At 42.0% G+C, this 18341-nt stretch overlaps 1 protein-coding gene across 2 annotated transcripts in view; it reads right to left on the bottom strand.

The window, feature by feature from the left end:
- Positions 1 to 1592: 1592 nt before the first annotated feature.
- parp10 (poly(ADP-ribose) polymerase family member 10) overlaps positions 1593 to 18341 on the bottom strand; it is a 46403-nt gene continuing 29654 nt past the window's right edge. Inside the window, exons 6-10 of one of the 2 annotated variants that reach the window (XM_062979818.1) lie at positions 17753 to 17873; positions 16185 to 17153; positions 9049 to 9173; positions 8776 to 8950; positions 1593 to 2053 (exon numbers count right to left, since the gene is read on the bottom strand). In XM_062979818.1, the coding sequence (XP_062835888.1) occupies positions 1731 to 2053; positions 8776 to 8950; positions 9049 to 9173; positions 16185 to 17153; positions 17753 to 17873 (1713 nt within the window). In that variant the 3' untranslated portion in view covers positions 1593 to 1730. The remainder of the gene's footprint in view (positions 2054 to 8775; positions 8951 to 9048; positions 9174 to 16184; positions 17154 to 17752; positions 17874 to 18341) is intronic. The other variant, XM_062979819.1, reaches the window with a different exon arrangement.

The following is an 18341-nucleotide window of genomic DNA, read 5'->3' on the forward strand; positions in this document are numbered from 1 at the left end:
GAAACTAGCCAGGTGCAAATTGACTCAGAAAAGGAGGACAGTTCTCAGTCTGATAACAGGCAGGTTGACACTAACGAGCAGGTTGACCTTGATGAAACGGAATCTCTAGATCGAGCTGACCGTTTGGAATTCAGGGTTCGAAGGAGTGTGAGAATAGCAAACAAGAAGGAGGTCAGAGGCCAAAGAAATGCTTTCATGCTTTGCTAAGGGTATTAAAGCAGTATGTTTGTCAAAACAACTTTCGTTTAACCAAGAAGCAAGCTCTCGTTTCCTGGATTATCTTGCAGCCTTTGTGTTCATTTTCTTGGGACTTTGTCATGCTTTATTGGGACTTTGTTGTATTCCTTGTGATTTCTTGGATTATTGTTTAAGGCTTTGTTTTGTAACGAACTTTTGGAACTTTACTTTTGCTTTTGAAGAACTTTTTGTCCTCTATTTTCTAATAAACTACAAAAGACTTCAGCCTGTGTGCAGTCTGGTGTAGTGAGCAAGGTGAAGCTAACCTGAGGTGCGACAATGCCAATGTGAGTAGATCAATAGGTACTGCTCCGGCGGGGCAGTAATGGTGCTCCATGCAGTCATACTAGTGACCACATGACCTAGGAGGTGTCTGCGGACAATGTGGGACTGTCAGGGTATTGTGAATTGTGTGAAATGTTAAAATCAATCTAGGCTTTTAGAAATGCCTTCTGTGTGAGTTTTCGGCAAGGCATTTCAGTAACTATGGAGTTAATAAGAACCTGCTTTGATTGACGTATCACAGGACCAATGGGGTCAAGTTTGTTTGACCGGGACTTCCTTCATGGTCTGTGGAATGCAGGGGAGTGTCATCTGTGTGTGTTCGGCGTTGAGCATTCGCTAGAGATGGACTATGAATGCTATGCTCTGAAGCCGAGAAATGCAACTGTAAATAGATTTGTAAATAAAGTTTAACAACAGTTGATTTTCAACTGACCCCTTCGCCTGCTGGAGTGTTTGTTGACCAGTGCTGATTCTCCGCATGGGAAGACAGTCTGGAGAAAGAGGTGAGACCGGGATGATGTTTTTTGGAACCCACTCTGCACCCCATCATCCATTGACAGGGACAACCTTTATTATCCCAAAATGCCGGCGATCAAAGAACAAGGAGGAAAAACTCTGCGACTGAAAGGTCTCGGCGTAAAATAGGGATGGAGCAACAGCACCCCCTTGTGGCCGGAATTGAGCACAAGTCGGTTGGGGAAAAAAAAATGCCGATATATTTCTGTATGTGTGTGAGTCCTTTTCGGGGTGAGAAGGGCAGGATATGAATGCAAATAAATAAATAGTAAATAGGGTCCCGTCCCCGCCCCCCCCCCCCCCCCCCCGCCCCCAAGCAATGACCAAGCAAAAGAAGCCGTGCCTGGGTTTCTTTTTATTATATTGTGTGTGCAACTTTTTCAAAACTTAAATGTTTTGTAGATAAGTCTTTCGGCAAGAAAGCCCGCCACGAAGAGCGGAGACCCCGGTCAAGGGGGCAAATACCTGAGGAAGGAGTAAGGCAAGTGTGGGCCAACTTGGGGTCTCCCGCGGGGTGTTTTGGACTCCGACTCCCACCATTCCTGGCCTCAGGCCCCTTCCTTTTCCCCCTCCGCCGCTTAAGCGGCGGAGGGGGAAAAGGAAGGGGCCTGAGGCCAGGAATGGTGGGAGTTGGAGTCCAAAACACCCCGCGGGAGACCCCAAGTTGTCCCTAGAATAAGGCCGTGGCCTTCTCAGGTCTTCTTCTTGGACCATTGGCAAGTGATGAGGAACTGGGGGTAGGCCTGGGTGTCGTTGAAGATGACGAAGATGGAGGGGTCGTGGGGACAGTCCACGGTGCTGTCGTACCGCCGGCACGGAGCCCCCTCCTCTCTCTCTTCCTCCCCCTCTCGCAATGGGGGGGCCCGCATGCCGACGCTCCCCGCGGTGAAGTCCCCCACCAAGGTCCGGGCCACGAAGACGTGCTTGTTGCCGCCGGGGCCGGAGGGCGAGTACTGCTCCTTGACCGAGAGGCAGGCCTTGCGGGCAAAGTAGACCCCGTGGCCGTAGAGCGTGGCTGCAGACCAAGAGAAAGAGAGGAAGGAGCATTCGTTCATTTATTATATTATATTATTATTCATTCTATTATTATTATTATTATTATTATTATTATTATTATTATTATTATTATTATTTGCCTTTGTCCTGATGTCTTGCTCCTGGGCTGCAAGGATCAGGCCTTCTGTCTCCTTCTTCAGGGTCCCATTCGTGAGCCAGAGCCAGGTCTTCTATTATTATTATTATTATTATTATTATTATTATTATTATTATTATTATTATTGCTCCTGGGCTGCAAGGATCAGGCCTTCTGTCTCCTTCTTCAGGGTCCCATTCGTGAGCCAGAGCCAGGTCTTCTATTATTATTATTATTATTATTATTATTATTATTATTATTATTATTATTTGCCTTTGTATATAAAAGGGTAATGAAATTTCGGCCCAGGACAAAACAACAAAACTACACATCCCAGAAACACTAAACTTGGCAGCGCAACCCCTCATCCATGCCTCTACGCTCATACAACAAAAAGGAAAGAAAAATAAAGTCCTAATTAGAGGGAGAGGAATAATTGTTTTTATCCAGTTGCTTCCAGTTAGAAGGCTAAGCTCTGCCCACTTGGTCTCCTAGCAACTCACTCAGCCCAGGGGACAGGCAGAGTTAGGCCTCACTTAGGCCTCTTCCACACTGCCTATAAAATACAGATTATCTTATTTGAACTGGATTATATGGCATTGTAGACTCAAGGCCCTTCCACACGGCTATATAACCCATTTATAATCTTACTAGCTGTGCCCGGCCACGCGTTGCTGTGGCAAAGTGGTGGTGGTATTGGTTAAAAATTGTTGTGTAATTTTTATTTGACGTTATTTGTATTTTTAAATTATTTTTACTGTAAGTTATCTTTTTATTTATTATATTTTATTTATTATTTTCTTGTATTATTTTTAGTTATTTTCTGTTATTATAGTATTTTATTGTATTAATTTTTTAGTGTTTTTAATTATTTTTATTATTTTTTATTGGGTTGCTAGGAGACCAAGTTGGAGGAGCTTAGCCTTCTAACTGGCAGCAATTGGATAAAAGCAATTATTCCTCCCCCTCTAATTAGGACTTCATTTTTCTTTTCTTTTTGTTGTATCAACCTAGAGGCGTGGATGATGGGTTGTGTTGTCAAATTTTGAGGTTGGGGGGCCTGTAGTTTTGTTGTTTTGTGGGTCGCCGTGATGCCATCACTCTTTTATATATATAGATATTATCTGCTTTGCACTGGATTATCTTGACTCCACACTGTCATATAATCCACTTCAGTGTGCATTTTATCCAGCTGTGTAGAGGGGGCCTCATATCATCCAGTTCTAAGCAGATAATATAAGATTATAAATATACAGTAGACTCTCACTTATCCAACATAAACATGACCCTTGACCTTAACTACCACCAATTCCTCAATACTTTATTTCCCAGACCACCAGACTTCGCCACAGCAATGCGTGGCCGGGCACAGCTAGTTATATTATATATAAAAGAGTGATGGCATCACGGCAGCGGACAAAACAACAAAAGTAAACACCCCACAACCTCGAAAATTGACATCACAACCTCTCATCCATGCCTCTAGGTTGATACAACAAAAAAAAAAGAAAAATAAATTCCTAATTAGAGGGAGAGGAATAATTGTTTTTATCCAATTGCTGCCAGTTAGAACGCTAAGCTCCGCCCACTTGGTCTCCTAGCAACCCACTCAGCCCAGTGTTAATAAAATAATGATAAAAAAATAAATACAATACAATAAAAAATTATAAAAAACACTAAAATAATTAATACAATAAAATACTATAACAAAATGACTAAAAATAATACAACAAAATAATAAAATATAATAAATAAAAAAGATAAGTGACAATAAAATTAATTTAAAAAAATACAAATAACGTCAAATAAAAATTCCACAACAAGTTTTAACCGATACCACCACCACTTTGCCACAGCAACGCGTGGCCGGGCACAGCTAGTTATATTATAATTGTATTAGATAATAATAACAATATGTAATACAATTTTTGTTCCTGAGTTATCAATGTTATTTCTTAATTTGGGTCTGACATCAAAACATGGGAAAAGTTAGGCCTGGGCTGTGGCGCAGGCTGGTGAGCAGCCAGCTGCAGCCAGCTGCAACAAATCACTCTGACCAAGAAGTCATGAGTTCGAGACCAGCTCGGAGCCTGCGTTTTACTGTCTTTGTTCTATGTTAAGGCATTGAATGCTTGCCTATATGTGTAATGTGATCCGCCCTGAGTCCCCTTCGGGGTGAGAAGGGCAAAATATAAATACTGTAAATAAATAAATAATAAAAAGTTTGCTAAACTGCACATACTTTGTCTTTGCAGGAAGGACATCCTGCTATAGCACATCCTATTAATATATTACAATTATATTCATTATTACATTATATTTATATTATTATAATTCTTTTATATAATAATAATAATATGTAATACAATTTTTGTTCCTGAGTTATCAATGTTATTTCCTAAGTTGGTCTAACATCAAAACACGGGAAAATTTTGCTAAACTGCAAAAACTTTGCCTTTGCAGGAGGGACATCCTGCTATAGCACATTATATTATATTATTATGTTAGAATTATATTTATTATATTATATTATAATATTAAAGTTAAATTATAATTAAATAACAATAATAATAATATACTATGTAACATGATTTTTCTTCCTGGGCTATAAATGTCATTTCCATGTTATATTATATTATAATTGTATATAATAATAATAATAATAATCATCATCATCATAATGATATGTAATACAATTTTTGTCCCTGGGTTATCAATGTTATTTCCTAAGTAGGTCTATCATCAAAACATGGGAAAAGTTTGCTAAACTGCACAAACTTTGTCTTTGCAGGAAGGACATTCTGCTATAGCACATCATATTAATATACTATAATTATATTCATTATTAAATTATACTTATATTATTATGATTGTTTTATATAATAATAATAATAATAATAATAAAATGTAATACAATTTTTTTACCTAGGTTATCAATGTTATTTCCTAAGTTGGTCTATCATCAAAACATGGGAAAAGTTTGCTAAACTGCATAAACTTTGTCTTTGCGGGAAGGACATCCTGCTATAGCACATTATATTATATTATTTTGTTACAATAATAATAATAAAGTATGTAACATGATTTTTCTTCCTGGGCTATAAATGTCACTTCCTAATTGCTTCCATCATCAAAACATGGGAAAAGTTTGCTGAATTGCAAAAACTTTGTCTTTGCAGGGGGGACATTCTGCTATAGCACATTATATTATATTATTATGTTAGAATTATATTTATCATATTATATTATTATATTATAATTAAATAATAATAATATACAACAGTAGGTAACATGATTTTTCTTTCTGGGCTATAAATGTAATTTCCATGTTATATTATTATATTATAATTGTATTATTATATAATAATAATAATAATAATAATAATAATAATAATAAGAAGAAGAAGAAGAAGAAGAAGAAGAAGAAGAAGTAGTAGTAGTAGTAGTAGTAGTAGTAGTAGTAACATGATTTTTGTTCCTGGGTTATAAATGTAGTTTCCTAATTGGGTCTATCTTCAAAACATGGGGAAGGTTTGCTGAATTGCCTAAACTTTGCAGGAGGGACATCCTGCTATAGCACATTATATTATATTATTTTGTTATAATTATATTTATTATATTATATTATAATATTATTGTATATAAGAATAATAATAATAAACTATGTAACATGATTTTTCTTCCTGGGCTATAAATATCACTTCCTAATTGCTTCCATCATCAAAACATGGGAAAAGTTTGCTGAATTGCAAAAACTTTGTCTTTGCAGGAGGAACATCCTGCTATAGCACATTATATTATATTTTTATGTTAGAATTATATTTATTATATTATAGTCTAATATTATAATTAAATAATAATAATAATAATAATAATAATAATAATAATAATAAGTAACATGATATTTTTTCCTGGGCTATAAATGTCATTTCCATGTTATATTATTATATTAGAATTGTATTATCTAATAATAATAATAATAATAATAATAATAATAATAATAATAATATGTAACACAATTTTTGTTCCTGGGTTATCAATGTTATTTCCTAAGTGGGTCTATCACCAAAACATGGGGAAAGTTTGCTAAGCTGCACAAACTTTGTCTTTGCAGGAAGGACATTCTGCTATAGCACATCATATTAATATATTATAATTATATTCATCCTGCTATAGCACATCATATTAATATATTACAATTATATTCATCCTGCTATAGCACATCATATTAATATATTATTATTATATTCATCCTGCTATAGCACATCATATTAATATATTACAAATATATTCATCCTGCTATAGCACATCATATTAATAGATTATAATTATACTAGCTGTGCCCGGCCACGCGTTGCTGTGGCAAAGTGGTGGTGGTATTGGTTAAAAATTGTTGTGTAATTTTTATTTGACGTTATTTGCATTGTTTTATTAATTTTATTGTAAGTTATATTTTTATTTATTATATTTTATTATTTTCTTGTATTATTTTTAGTTATTTTCTGTTATTATAGCATTTTATTATATTAATTTTTTTAGTGTTTTTTATTATTTTTTATTGGGTTGCTAGGAGACCAAGTTGGAGGAGCTTAGCCTTCTAACTGGCAGCAATTGGATAAAAGCAATTATTCCTCTCTCTCTAATTAGGACTTTATTTTTCTTTTCTTTTTGTTGTATCAACCTAGAGGCGTGGATGATGGGTTGTGTTGTCAAATTTCGAGGTTGGGGGGCCTGTAGTTTTGTTGTTTTGTGGGTCGCCATGATGCCATCACTCTTTTATATATATAGATTCATTATTACATTATATTTATATTATTATTATTGTTTTATATAATAATAATAATATGTAATACAATTTTTGTTCCTGGGTTATCAATGTCATTTTCTTTTTTTTTCTTTTTTTTAATATTTAAATTTTTATTCGGGTTTTCTTACGTGTACATACAATAAAAAAAAAGAATAAGAAAAGTTGTGGGGAACAAGTGAGGAGTGGGGTATCAGGTTTAAGTAACGGGGCAAAGGGAAAACAAGGGGAAGAGAAGGCAAAACAAATATATATATACATATATATACATATATATATACATATATATATACACACACACACACACACACACACACACACACATCCATATACATATTATATATGGGAAAAATAATAAAAATTAAAAAAAAAATTATATATAATAAATTTGTGTCCTTCCGCTTTCTAATCCTTGTGGTTTAAATTTCTTTTCCTCTTCTTCCTTTTTTTTTCTTCCCTAGATTAGACTAGATTTGTTATACATTGCCTCGGGTTCTCTTTTTGCTTATTTTTCCTTTAGCTTCCAATGAAGCCAGAAATTTATTTACTTGGACTAACGGAGAACACTATGAAATTGAATGTAAATGAGGACAAAATAATTACCTACGTAGGAACAGCCGCACGAATAACCTTTGCTAAACATTGGAAACAAAAAGACGTCCCAACAAAACAAGACTGGTTGGAGAAATTGAATGATATATATGATATGGACAAATTAACGTACAGTAGAGTTTCACTTATCCAACACTCGCTTATCCAACGTTCTGGATTATCCAACACATTTTTGGAGTCAATGTTTTCAATATATTGTGATATTTTGGTGCTAAATTCATAAATACAGTAATTACTACATAGCATTACTGTGTATAGAACTACTTTTTTCTGCCAAATTTGTTGTCTAACATGATGTTTTGGAGCCTCATTTGTAAAATCATAACCAAATTTGATGTTTAAGAGGCTTTTCCTTAATGCCTCTTTATTATCCAACATATTCGCTTATCCAACATTCTGCAGGCCCGTTTATGTTGGATAAGTGAGACTCTACTGTATTTAATGAGAGTGAACAGAGGAAATATAATAAACCGAACCAACTGGGACAAGTATGAAGAATACAAGAAAAAGCTAAAGGAAAATCAATGTCATTTTCTAATTGGATCTATCATCAAAACATGGGGAAAGTTTGCTAAACTGCAAAACTTTGTCTTTGCAGGAAGGACCTCCTGCTATAGCCCCCCCCCCCCTTTTGCCTGTCCCCACGGCAGGTGTGTGTGGGTCTGGACCAGCCTCAGGAGCCAAGGGAAGAGCAAGGGGGCTGCAAGAGCTGGGCAAGGAAAGCCCCAGGTGAGGCAAGGTGTGGGTGGGGCTCACCGTTCTTCCCGCAGAAGCTGGGGAAAGTTTGCTAAACTGCAAAACTTTGTCTTTGCAGGAAGGACCTCCTGCTATAGCCCCCCCCCCCCCTTTTGCCTGTCCCCACGGCAGGTGTGTGTGGGTCTGGACCAGCCTCAGGAGCCAAGGGAAGAGCAAGGGGGCTGCAAGAGCTGGGCAAGGAAAGCCCCAGGTGAGGCAAGGTGTGGGTGGGGCTCACCGTTCTTCCCGCAGAAGCTGGGGAAAGTTTGCTAAACTGCAAAACTTTGTCTTTGCAGGAAGGACCTCCTGCTATAGCCCCCCCCCCCCCTTTTGCCTGTCCCCACGGCAGGTGTGTGTGGGTCTGGACCAGCCTCAGGAGCCAAGGGAAGAGCAAGGGGGCTGCAAGAGCTGGGCAAGGAAACCCCAGGTGAGGCAAGGTGTGGGTGGGGCTCACCGTTCTTCCCGCAGAAGCTGCGGTTGAAGCCGTGCTGGCAGATCTCGCGCGTGGACTGCTCGGTGGTGCCGTGGTACAGGATGCGCTCCACCTCCTGGTGCCCGCAGGCCTTCTCCATGGCCGCCTTCTTCAGCTGGTACTGGCGGTAGAGCAGCGGGTGCACCAGCTTCTCCACCTGGGACGCATTGATAACAGTGGATCAGGAGCCATGGCCCCCACACCCCAAACCGGGCCCTGATGGTCCTCGGATTCCGTGGCATCGGCCGCGTGTACCTTGACGATGCGGATCTTGCTGTGGAGCTCCTCCAGCGTGTCGTAGAAGTGCCGCACGGTGTCCCGGAACTCCTCGGAGCCCTCCACCAGCGGCACCAGCTTCACCTCGTCCTCCGCCAGCGGGTCTGCAGAGACATAACCACGGTTCAAAACCACCTTCACACATTAGAGACAACACAAGTAAGTACAGTAGAGTCTCACTTATCCAACATAAACGGGCCAGCAGAACGTTGGATAAGCGAATATGTTGGATAATAAGGAGGGATTAAGGAAAAGCCTATTACACATCAAATTAAGTTATGATTTTACAAATTAAGCACTAAAACATAATGTTTAACAACAAATTTGACAGAAAACATAGTTCAATATGCAGTAATGCTATGTAGTAATTACTGTATTTACGAATTTAGCACCAAAATATCATGATATATTGGAAACATTGACTACAAAAATGTGTTGGATAATCCAGAATGTTGGATAAGCGAGTGTTGGATAAGTGAGACTCTACTGTAAGTAAGTAACTTTATTTTTCTACCCCACCACCATCTCCCAGCAGGGACTCGGGGCGGCTACATGGGACATAGGCCCGAAGATACAGAACAAGTAGAAAACATATTACAATAAAAACGCAGTAAAAACAGCATTTATACAAAACAGTTACTTTAAACAAAACAATACATTAAACCAGGGGTCCTCAAACTTTCAAAGCAGAGGGCCAGTCCACAATCCTTCAGACTGTGGAGGGGCCGAATGATCATTTGGGGGGGAAAAAACCCAACAAATTCCTATGCACACTGCACATGTCTTATTTGTAGTGCAAAACAACAACAACAATGAAAGAACAATAATAATAATAATTATAATAATAATAAAACTTTATTTATACCCCGCCACCATCTCCCCAACGGGGACTCGGGGCGGCTAACATGGGGCCATGCCCAAAGCAGTACAATATAATCTATATATATAAAAGAGTGATGGCATCAGGGCAGCAGACAAAACAACAAAACTACAGGCCCCCCAACCTCGAAATTTGACAACACAACCCATCATCCACGCCTCTAGGTTGATACAACAAAAAGAAAAGAAAAATAAAGTCCTAAGGCTAAGTTCCACCCACCTGGTCTCCTAGAAACCTACTCAGCCCAGGGGACAGGCACAAGAGTTTGGAGAGACCACTAAGGGCCATCCAACCCAACCCTTTCTACTATACAGCAGGACACAATCCAAGCATTCACAACACACGGACAACGTATAAAAACTATACAATACTACACAGGGACATACACCCCCTCTACCCTCACCACGTTCACAGTACACAAACAACCAAATGCATACTAAACATAAAGACAACCATACAACAGACATTCAATACCACCACTACCTCAACAAGTTCTCACCAACACCACCAGACAAGGCCACAGCAACGCGTGGCCGGGCACAGCTAGTGAAATATAAAAACAACATATCATAACACAATTAAAACAATACAATAAATAATAATACACATTACATCAGGAAATCAAAGAACCAATAAAAACAAGGGCGGGCCGCATGAACACAGAGATAAAAACTCGGAGTGAGAGAGACAAAGGAGTACACCACAGGGGACAGGGACATATGAAGGTGGAGCAGTCTAGGGGATAGATGTTGGAAGGGAGTAACAAAGAAATATATAGCAGTAATTACTATACAGTAATAACAATACAATATTTAAAAATGAAAACAATTGTAACCAACACAAACCTATCAGGATTTGAATGGGAAGTGTGGGCCTGCTTCTGGCCAATGAGATAGTCAAGTTAATTAGGATTGTTGTTGTGTGCCTTCAAGTCATTTCAGACTTTGGGCGAGCCTAAGTCTAAAATTATTTATTTATTCATTTACTACATTTATTTATTACATTTATATCCCACCCTTCTCACCCCGAAGGAGACTCAGAGCAGCTGTATGCACATACAATATATTATAAGCATAGCACAATATTAGCATTGTATATTACGATATTGAACCACTATACTGTAATATTATATGTAATATATATCATACTAGCTGTGCCCAGCCACGCGTTGCTGTGGCAAAGTCTGGTGGTATGGGAAATAAAGTATTGAGGAATTGGTGGTAGTGAAGGTCAAGGGTAAAGGTTTTCTCCTGACATTAAGTCCAGTTGTGTCCGACTGCACACTGAAGTGGATTATATGGCAGTGTGGAGTCAAGATAATCCAGTGCCAAGCAGATAATATAAGAATATAAATGGGTTATATAGCGGTGTGGAAGGGCCTTGAGTCTACACTGCCATATAATCCAGTGCAAATTAGATAATCTGTGGAAGAAGCCTAAGTGAGGCCTAAATCTGCCTGTCCCCTGGGCTGAGTGGGTTGCTAGGAGACCAAGTGGGCGGAGCTTAGCCTTCTAACTGGCAGCAATCGGATAAAAACAATTATTCCTCTAATTAGGACTTTATTTTTTTTCTTTTTGTTGTATCAACCCAGAGGCATGGATGAGGGGTTGTGCTGTCAATTTTCGAGGTTGTGGGGTGTTTAGTTTTGTTGTTTTGTCCACTGCCGTGATTCCATCACTCTTATATATATATACTAGCTGAGCCCGGCCACGCGTTGCTGTGGCGAAGTGGTGGTGGTAGTGGTTAAAAATTGTTGTGTAATTTTTATTTGACGTTATTTGTATTTTTTAATTAATATTATTGTAAATTATCTTTTTATTTATTATATTCTATTATTTTCTTGTATTATTTTTAGTTATTTTCTGTTATTATAGTATTTTATTGTATTAATCTTTTGGTGTTTTAATTATTTTTAGTGTTTTTTATTATTTTTTTATTGGGTTGCTAGGAGACCAAGTCGGAGGAGCTTAGCCTTCTAACTGGCAGCAATTGGATAAAAGCAATTATTCCTCTCCCTCTAATTAGGACTTTATTTTTCTTTTCTTTTTGTTGTATCAACCCTGAGGCGTGGATGATGGGTTGTGTTGTCAAATTTCGAGGTTGGGGGGCCTGTAGTTTTGTTGTTTTGTCGGTCGCCGTGATGCCATCACTCTTTTATATATATAGATATATAGATAATTAATATTATTATATGGTATTATTAGTATTATATTTGTAGGAGCCTCCGGTGGTGTAGGGAATAAAAGCCTCGTGACTTGAAGGTTGGGTTGCTGACCTGAAGGCTGCCAGGTTTCTAATCCCACCCAGGGAGAGTGCGGATGAGCTCCCTCTGTCAGCTCCAGCTCCATGCGGGGACATGAGAGAAGCCTCCCAGAAGGATGGTAAAACATCAAAAACATCCGGGCATCCCCTGGGCAACATCCTTGCAGACGGCCAATTCTCTCACTCCAGAAGCAACTCCGGTTGCTCCTGACACGAAAAAAAGTATTATATTGTATAACATTATAATATTATTATCAATATTATATGTATATACAATATATTATATTATTAAAACTGATATAAAAATATTATATTATAAAACTGAGGGTGGGGGCCAGGTGAATGACCTTGGAGGGCCGCATCCGGCCCCCGGGCCTTAGTTTGGGGACCCCTGCATTAAACCATAAAACTCAGTTAGCATATAAATCAGTTAAAAATAAAGTAGGATAAAATGGACCACCAGGTTGGTGGATGGGATGGCATGGAGGGGCCACTTAAACTAATACAGTTCTAAAGTGCTTTGAGGCCAAAGGACAAAGTGTAAACGTTTCTGGACCGAAGGGGTGGGAGACGGACGGCCAACAAATTTCAACAAGGACAAATGAAGGATACCACAAATAGGCAGAAAATGGAATGTTAAGATACAGAATGGGGGATGATGCCTGGCTCCACAACAGTTCATGCGCGAAAGATCTTGTGGAGAGGAAGGTGAACATGAGCAAACAATGTGATACAGCAGCTAAAAAAGCCAATGGCATCCAAAGGAGTGTATGTCCAGATTCAGGGAAGTCATGCTGCCTTGGTCAAACCACTTTACCTGGGACCACACTGTGTCCCATTCTGGGCACCAGAATTGAAGGGAGATGTTGTGTCCAGAGGAGGGAGACTAAAATGATCAAGGGTCTGGAGAACAAGAATCCCTATGAGGAGCGGCTGAAAGAGCTGAGCATGTTTAGCCTCCGGAAGAGAAGGCTGAGAGGAGACATGATAGAACCATGTATAAATATCTGAAAGGCTGTTCTAAGTAAGAGGGAGCAGGCTTGTTTTCTGCTCCCCTGGAGACTGGGACTCAATGGAGCCATGGGTTCAAATGAGAGGGAAGGAAATCTCATCTGAACACTAGGAAGTTGTAAGAAGGACTGTTCAACAGTGGAACTCACTGCATCAGAGTGTGGTGGAGGCTTTAAACAGGGGCTGGATGGCCATCTGTCATGGTTCTTTGATTTTGCTTTTCCTGCCTGGCAGAAGGGGGTTGGACTAGATGGCCCATGTGGTCTCCTCCCATTCAGGTTATTCGATAGACTCGACTGCTAGACGGTCAGCTTGGCTGGAGGGAGGGGAGTGAAGGAAGGGTCTGCGGCAAAGAAGCCGTCCTGCCCTATGGCCATTATTATTATTATTATTATTATTATTATTATTATTATTATTATTATTATTATTATTATCAACACAACGACGTTGTATGGCACAGCAAACAAGATAGATATGCTGGATTTCGTTTCGCAAAATCACAAGTCGAACACTTCCCAAGTGTCTAGGACTGTGTGATGTATTATTATTATTATTATTATTATTATTATGAAACTTTATTTGTACCCCGCTAGCATCTCCCGAAGGACTCGATGCGGCTTACAAAGGCCAAGGCCTCAACAGTCAACACACAATATAACAATACAAAACAAAAGGCAAATTAAAAACAATTAAAACAGTATAAACTGGCCCCTTGAGCTGTAAAATCAGGGTCCGAGGGAATCCCAATACGCTAAATGCCCCATTGTTGGGTAAATGGTGAGCCTGCAGGATGCAGAGTCCCTGCTCCAAGGGAAACTGAGGCACAAGGGCCATGGGACCCAGAAGCAAAGAAAGGACATCGAATGTGATGAAAACAAGCTGCACTGGGACGGATGAAAGCCCACTCCCCAGCCCGCCTTTCCTACCTTCCCCCAGCCTCAAAGGCCCAAGGGAATGCAAATAAAATAAAATAAATACCACGTGCAAATAAAAATAATAATAATACAATGCTAATATAAATGAACAATGTCACCATCACTGGGAGACTGTTACTGGGCCTGGATCCTAGGCAGGTTTCATCTGTCCACGTTGTTATATCATATTGCTACTGCATGTTTGTTTGCAATATTGACCAAGAGCTGCCCTGCTATGCAATGCGCCTCTAACACCAAGGTTAATGGGAATTTGAGGAGACCGGACGCTGCCAGGTGAAGCTCATGGCTCGTCAGAGGCTGGTGTTGCCTTTTGCGTTAATGAGGGACCTGCTGATAAGGGACCGGCCTTGTTCTGGGAGCAATTTGACACGGAGGGAACCGGAGAAGGGCTTAATGGCCTGGCCAATGAGGAACAAGACGGGGAAGAGGGGACCTTGGGGCCAACGGGGTTAATGTGCTCACAACGTCCGAGTGTCCATCCTACAAATCAGACCGAACCCAACCTCGCTGGGGTTGTCTGTCTGGACCTATGCTTTCTCAATAAAGCCTTTCTAGCTCAGCTGGGCCTGTTTTGGAGGCAGCAAAGGCCTGCAGCTGACACAGAATATGTTTTAATGGATTTTAACTGTGCTGGAGGGACAGTTTTAAATCCTGTTATGTTTGATTCTATTCTAACGTTTGAATATTTTAAATTGTGCGGTAATACTTTTAACGTAAGCTGCTTTGAATCTCGTTCAGGACCCATAAAGTGGGGTATGAATAAACATAATAATAAACATAATAATAATAATAATCTGGGATCTGCGCGCATCATCCGAAAATACATCACAGTCCTAAACACTTGGGAAGTGTTCGACTTGTGATTTTGTGATATGAAATCCAGCATATAGATCTCGTTTGCTATGTCATACAATGTTGTTGCGTCAATAATAATAATAATAATGATAATAATAGCATTTGGCCATGATACAGGCAAGGACTCCAAAGCCCATTAGCTTGTCAGCAGAGGCCCAACTAAACAGAACTCCAGAAATAGTGCCTGAGGGCCCTTCCACACAGCCCTATAACCCAGAATCTCAAGGCAGAAAATCCCACAATATCTGCTTTGAACTGGGTTATGTGAGTCCACACTGCCATATATCCCAGTTCAAAGATCATTTTATTCAGCTGAGTGTAAAGGGCCAAAGTCTCCCCAGACATAGGCTCAAAGACAGTTTCTCTGATCTTCTGAAACTAATACAAATAAACTCTGAGCATTTGGCCATGATGCTGGCAAGGACTCCAAAGCCCATCAAGCCTGTCAGCAGAGGTCCAACTGGATAGAACCCTGGCCAGAGCCAGACAAGGGGAGAAATGTCTCTCCAGATTGAGATCAAAGAGATACGATGGCCCTTGATGATAATAACAAAGTGTTCGACTTGTGATTTTGTGATATGAAATACAGAAGAAGAAGAAGAAGAAGAAGAAGAAGAAGAAGAAGAAGAAGAAGAAGAAGAAGAAGATTGAACTTCAAAGACTCTGGCAGAAACCAGTGCAGGTGGTCCCGGTGGTGATGGGCACACTGGGTGCCCTGCCAAAAGATCTCAGCCGGCATTTAGAAACCATAGACATTGACAAAATTACGATCTGCCAGCTGCAAAAGGCCACCCGACTGGGATCTGCAGCATCATCCGAAAATACATCACACAGTCCTAGACACTTGGGAAGTGTTCGACTTGTGATTTTGTGAAACGAAATCCAGCATATCTATCTTGTTTGCTGTGTCATAATAATAATAATTATTATATTAATAATAATAATACTTTATACCCCGCCACCATTTCCTACAGGGACTCAGGGCGGCTTACAAAGCAGCACACAATGGTGCCACACAACATATAAAAAACATCAGCATTCATAAAATCAACAACAGGCCAATTTACATGAAACCACAACATACAGAAATCAACCAAGCTCACCCTTGGACCAAGCCCACCTAAAAGCCACCCTTGGCCTCTTCCTGTATGTATGTGGGGAGGGGGCCCTACCTGGGTCGGCGGGGGGCTCCACGCGCCCGATGGGCAGGGTCCGGGCGTTGCCGACGTCGTACTCCTCCATGCGGTGGAAGTCGAAGGTGAAGGGCCGCCCCCCGAAGAAGAGGTCCACCCTGCGCAGGCCCCGCTGCCAGGCCCCCTCCAGCACGGCGCTGGCCTGGGCGGAGTAGGGCGTGGGGGACCCCCGGCCCGAGGGCTCCCAGCGCACCCACTGGGCCCTTCTCGGGGTGCCTCCCACCGGGGCCTCGGCCGGCAGGAAGCGGGCCAGCAGCAGCGCCAGGTCGCGGGTGGCGGCCACCGGGTGGTCGGCGAAGCCCCGCAGAGTGGCCTTGGCTCCGTCCAGGGCGATGCGGACGCCGTGCTTGCGCTCCAGGTGGGCCAGGTACTGCCGGCAGAGGGGGGGCAGCTGGCGCAGGGCCTCGTGGGACACCTCCTCCTCCCGCACCTGGACCGCCAGGGCCGCCTCCAGCACTTTCTGTAGCCCCTCCGCGGCCCCCGCAGACTCCGCCCAGACCACCAGAGCCACCGTGTCGTTGTTCTCCAGGGAGTCGTTCATGGCCGACAGGAGGGCCGCCTCCTCCTCCTCCTCGGGGTCCGGCCGCTGCTCCTGCTCCCAGGAGAGCAAGGAGAGCTCGGTGGCGCGGCGGAGCTCGTCCTCCTCCCGCCGGGCGCTGTCCATGGACTCCTGGATGGCCAGCAGCAGCTGCGCCTCCTCCTCCTCCTCCTCCGCTTGCTTGACCTTGGCCAGTTCCTCGAGGGGCAGGGGACCCTCCTCCATCGCCTCTACACTCAGGGGCCCCTCCGGCACCCCCTCCTCCGTCTCCTTCACTCCCTCCTTCTGGGCTGCATCCGCCGGGACCTGCTCCATCGCGGTGTAGAGGTCCTCCTCTTCCTCCTCCTCGACCGCAAGGGAAGGGGAGGCGCTGGGGGGCTGCAGGGCGGCCAGGAGCCCCTTGAGCACCGCTGCAATTGGGACGGAAAACACGGTGAGGCCGGGGCTGGAGGCAGGAGGGCCCCAAGGCTATGGGTACTTAGGTGCCTCCGTCTGGGACAAGGCAAGGCTTAGACCCATGGAATCCCAGAGCTGGAAGGGATCCCAAAGACCACCCAGTCCAGCCCCGTTCTGCAAGGCAGGGAGGTACAATTCAAGCCCTCCTGACATGTGCCCATCCAGCCCCTGCTTCAAAATTACCAGAGCAGGGGATTCAGCTGGCCTTAAAAGACAATCTATATGACAGTAGAAGTGGAAAAGACCACCACCCCACAAAGGTCATGTAGTTGAACCCCCTTCTTTCTGTCCGGTAGCCTCTGCTTTGAAAACTCCAGAGATGGAGGCTCTACCAAACTCCCAGGGAATCTATATTTAATTTGAGTTGGAAGAGACACTCAAAGACTACCCAGTCCATCCTGGTTCTGCCCAGCAGAAAGGCACAATCCAATCCCTCCTGACAGATGGCCACCCGGACCCAAGGATCCTAAAGAGCTCAGAACACATTTGATAGGGGAACTGTCCATTCCCCCATCGCTTTGGCCACTTGACCGCATGTTGCCACAATGGTTACCCAGGTTGGCTCTGCCCTGGTCCCGCTCTGTGTCGCCCTGGACCCCCAAACGCTGCAATCTGTGGGGGGGATCCCGCTCACAATCCAAGGCCAGTGGCTCCTGAGACATCTCCAGTTCATGCTGGGGACAAAGAGAAGGGAGGGGTCAATGCGCCATGCCAGAGAAGCGGCCATCTTCCCTGCCTTTCCAATGGAGCCCAACGTGTGACAAAAATATGCATATACTATGTGTGAGTATGTGTGGAAGGTGAATGAATGACAGCTACATTTTGGAGAATCCAGTCTGTAGATTAAGTCCTTCAATGACTAACTATTTGCTTGCTGAATTGTAATTAAAACCTGCTAATGAGACCTGAAATCTGTGGTAAACTGAGACCTATCCGAGACCTACTTGCCTTTTGGAAAGCCTGCAAAACCTTGCTCTTCCGACAAGCTTTCGATGGGTGAAAAACTCGGGGCTATGTCTGTTTTTATTGTTGTTTTTATTGTTATTTTAAAGCTAAGTGTATTGTTTTAATCTATTTCTGTAAACCGCTCCGAGCCAAACTGGGAGTAGCGGTATACAAGCCTAATAAATAAATAAATAAAT

The sequence above is a fragment of the Anolis carolinensis genome, chromosome 4, assembly GCF_035594765.1.
Source record: "Anolis carolinensis isolate JA03-04 chromosome 4, rAnoCar3.1.pri, whole genome shotgun sequence".
Taxonomy (NCBI): Eukaryota; Metazoa; Chordata; class Lepidosauria; order Squamata; family Dactyloidae; genus Anolis; species Anolis carolinensis.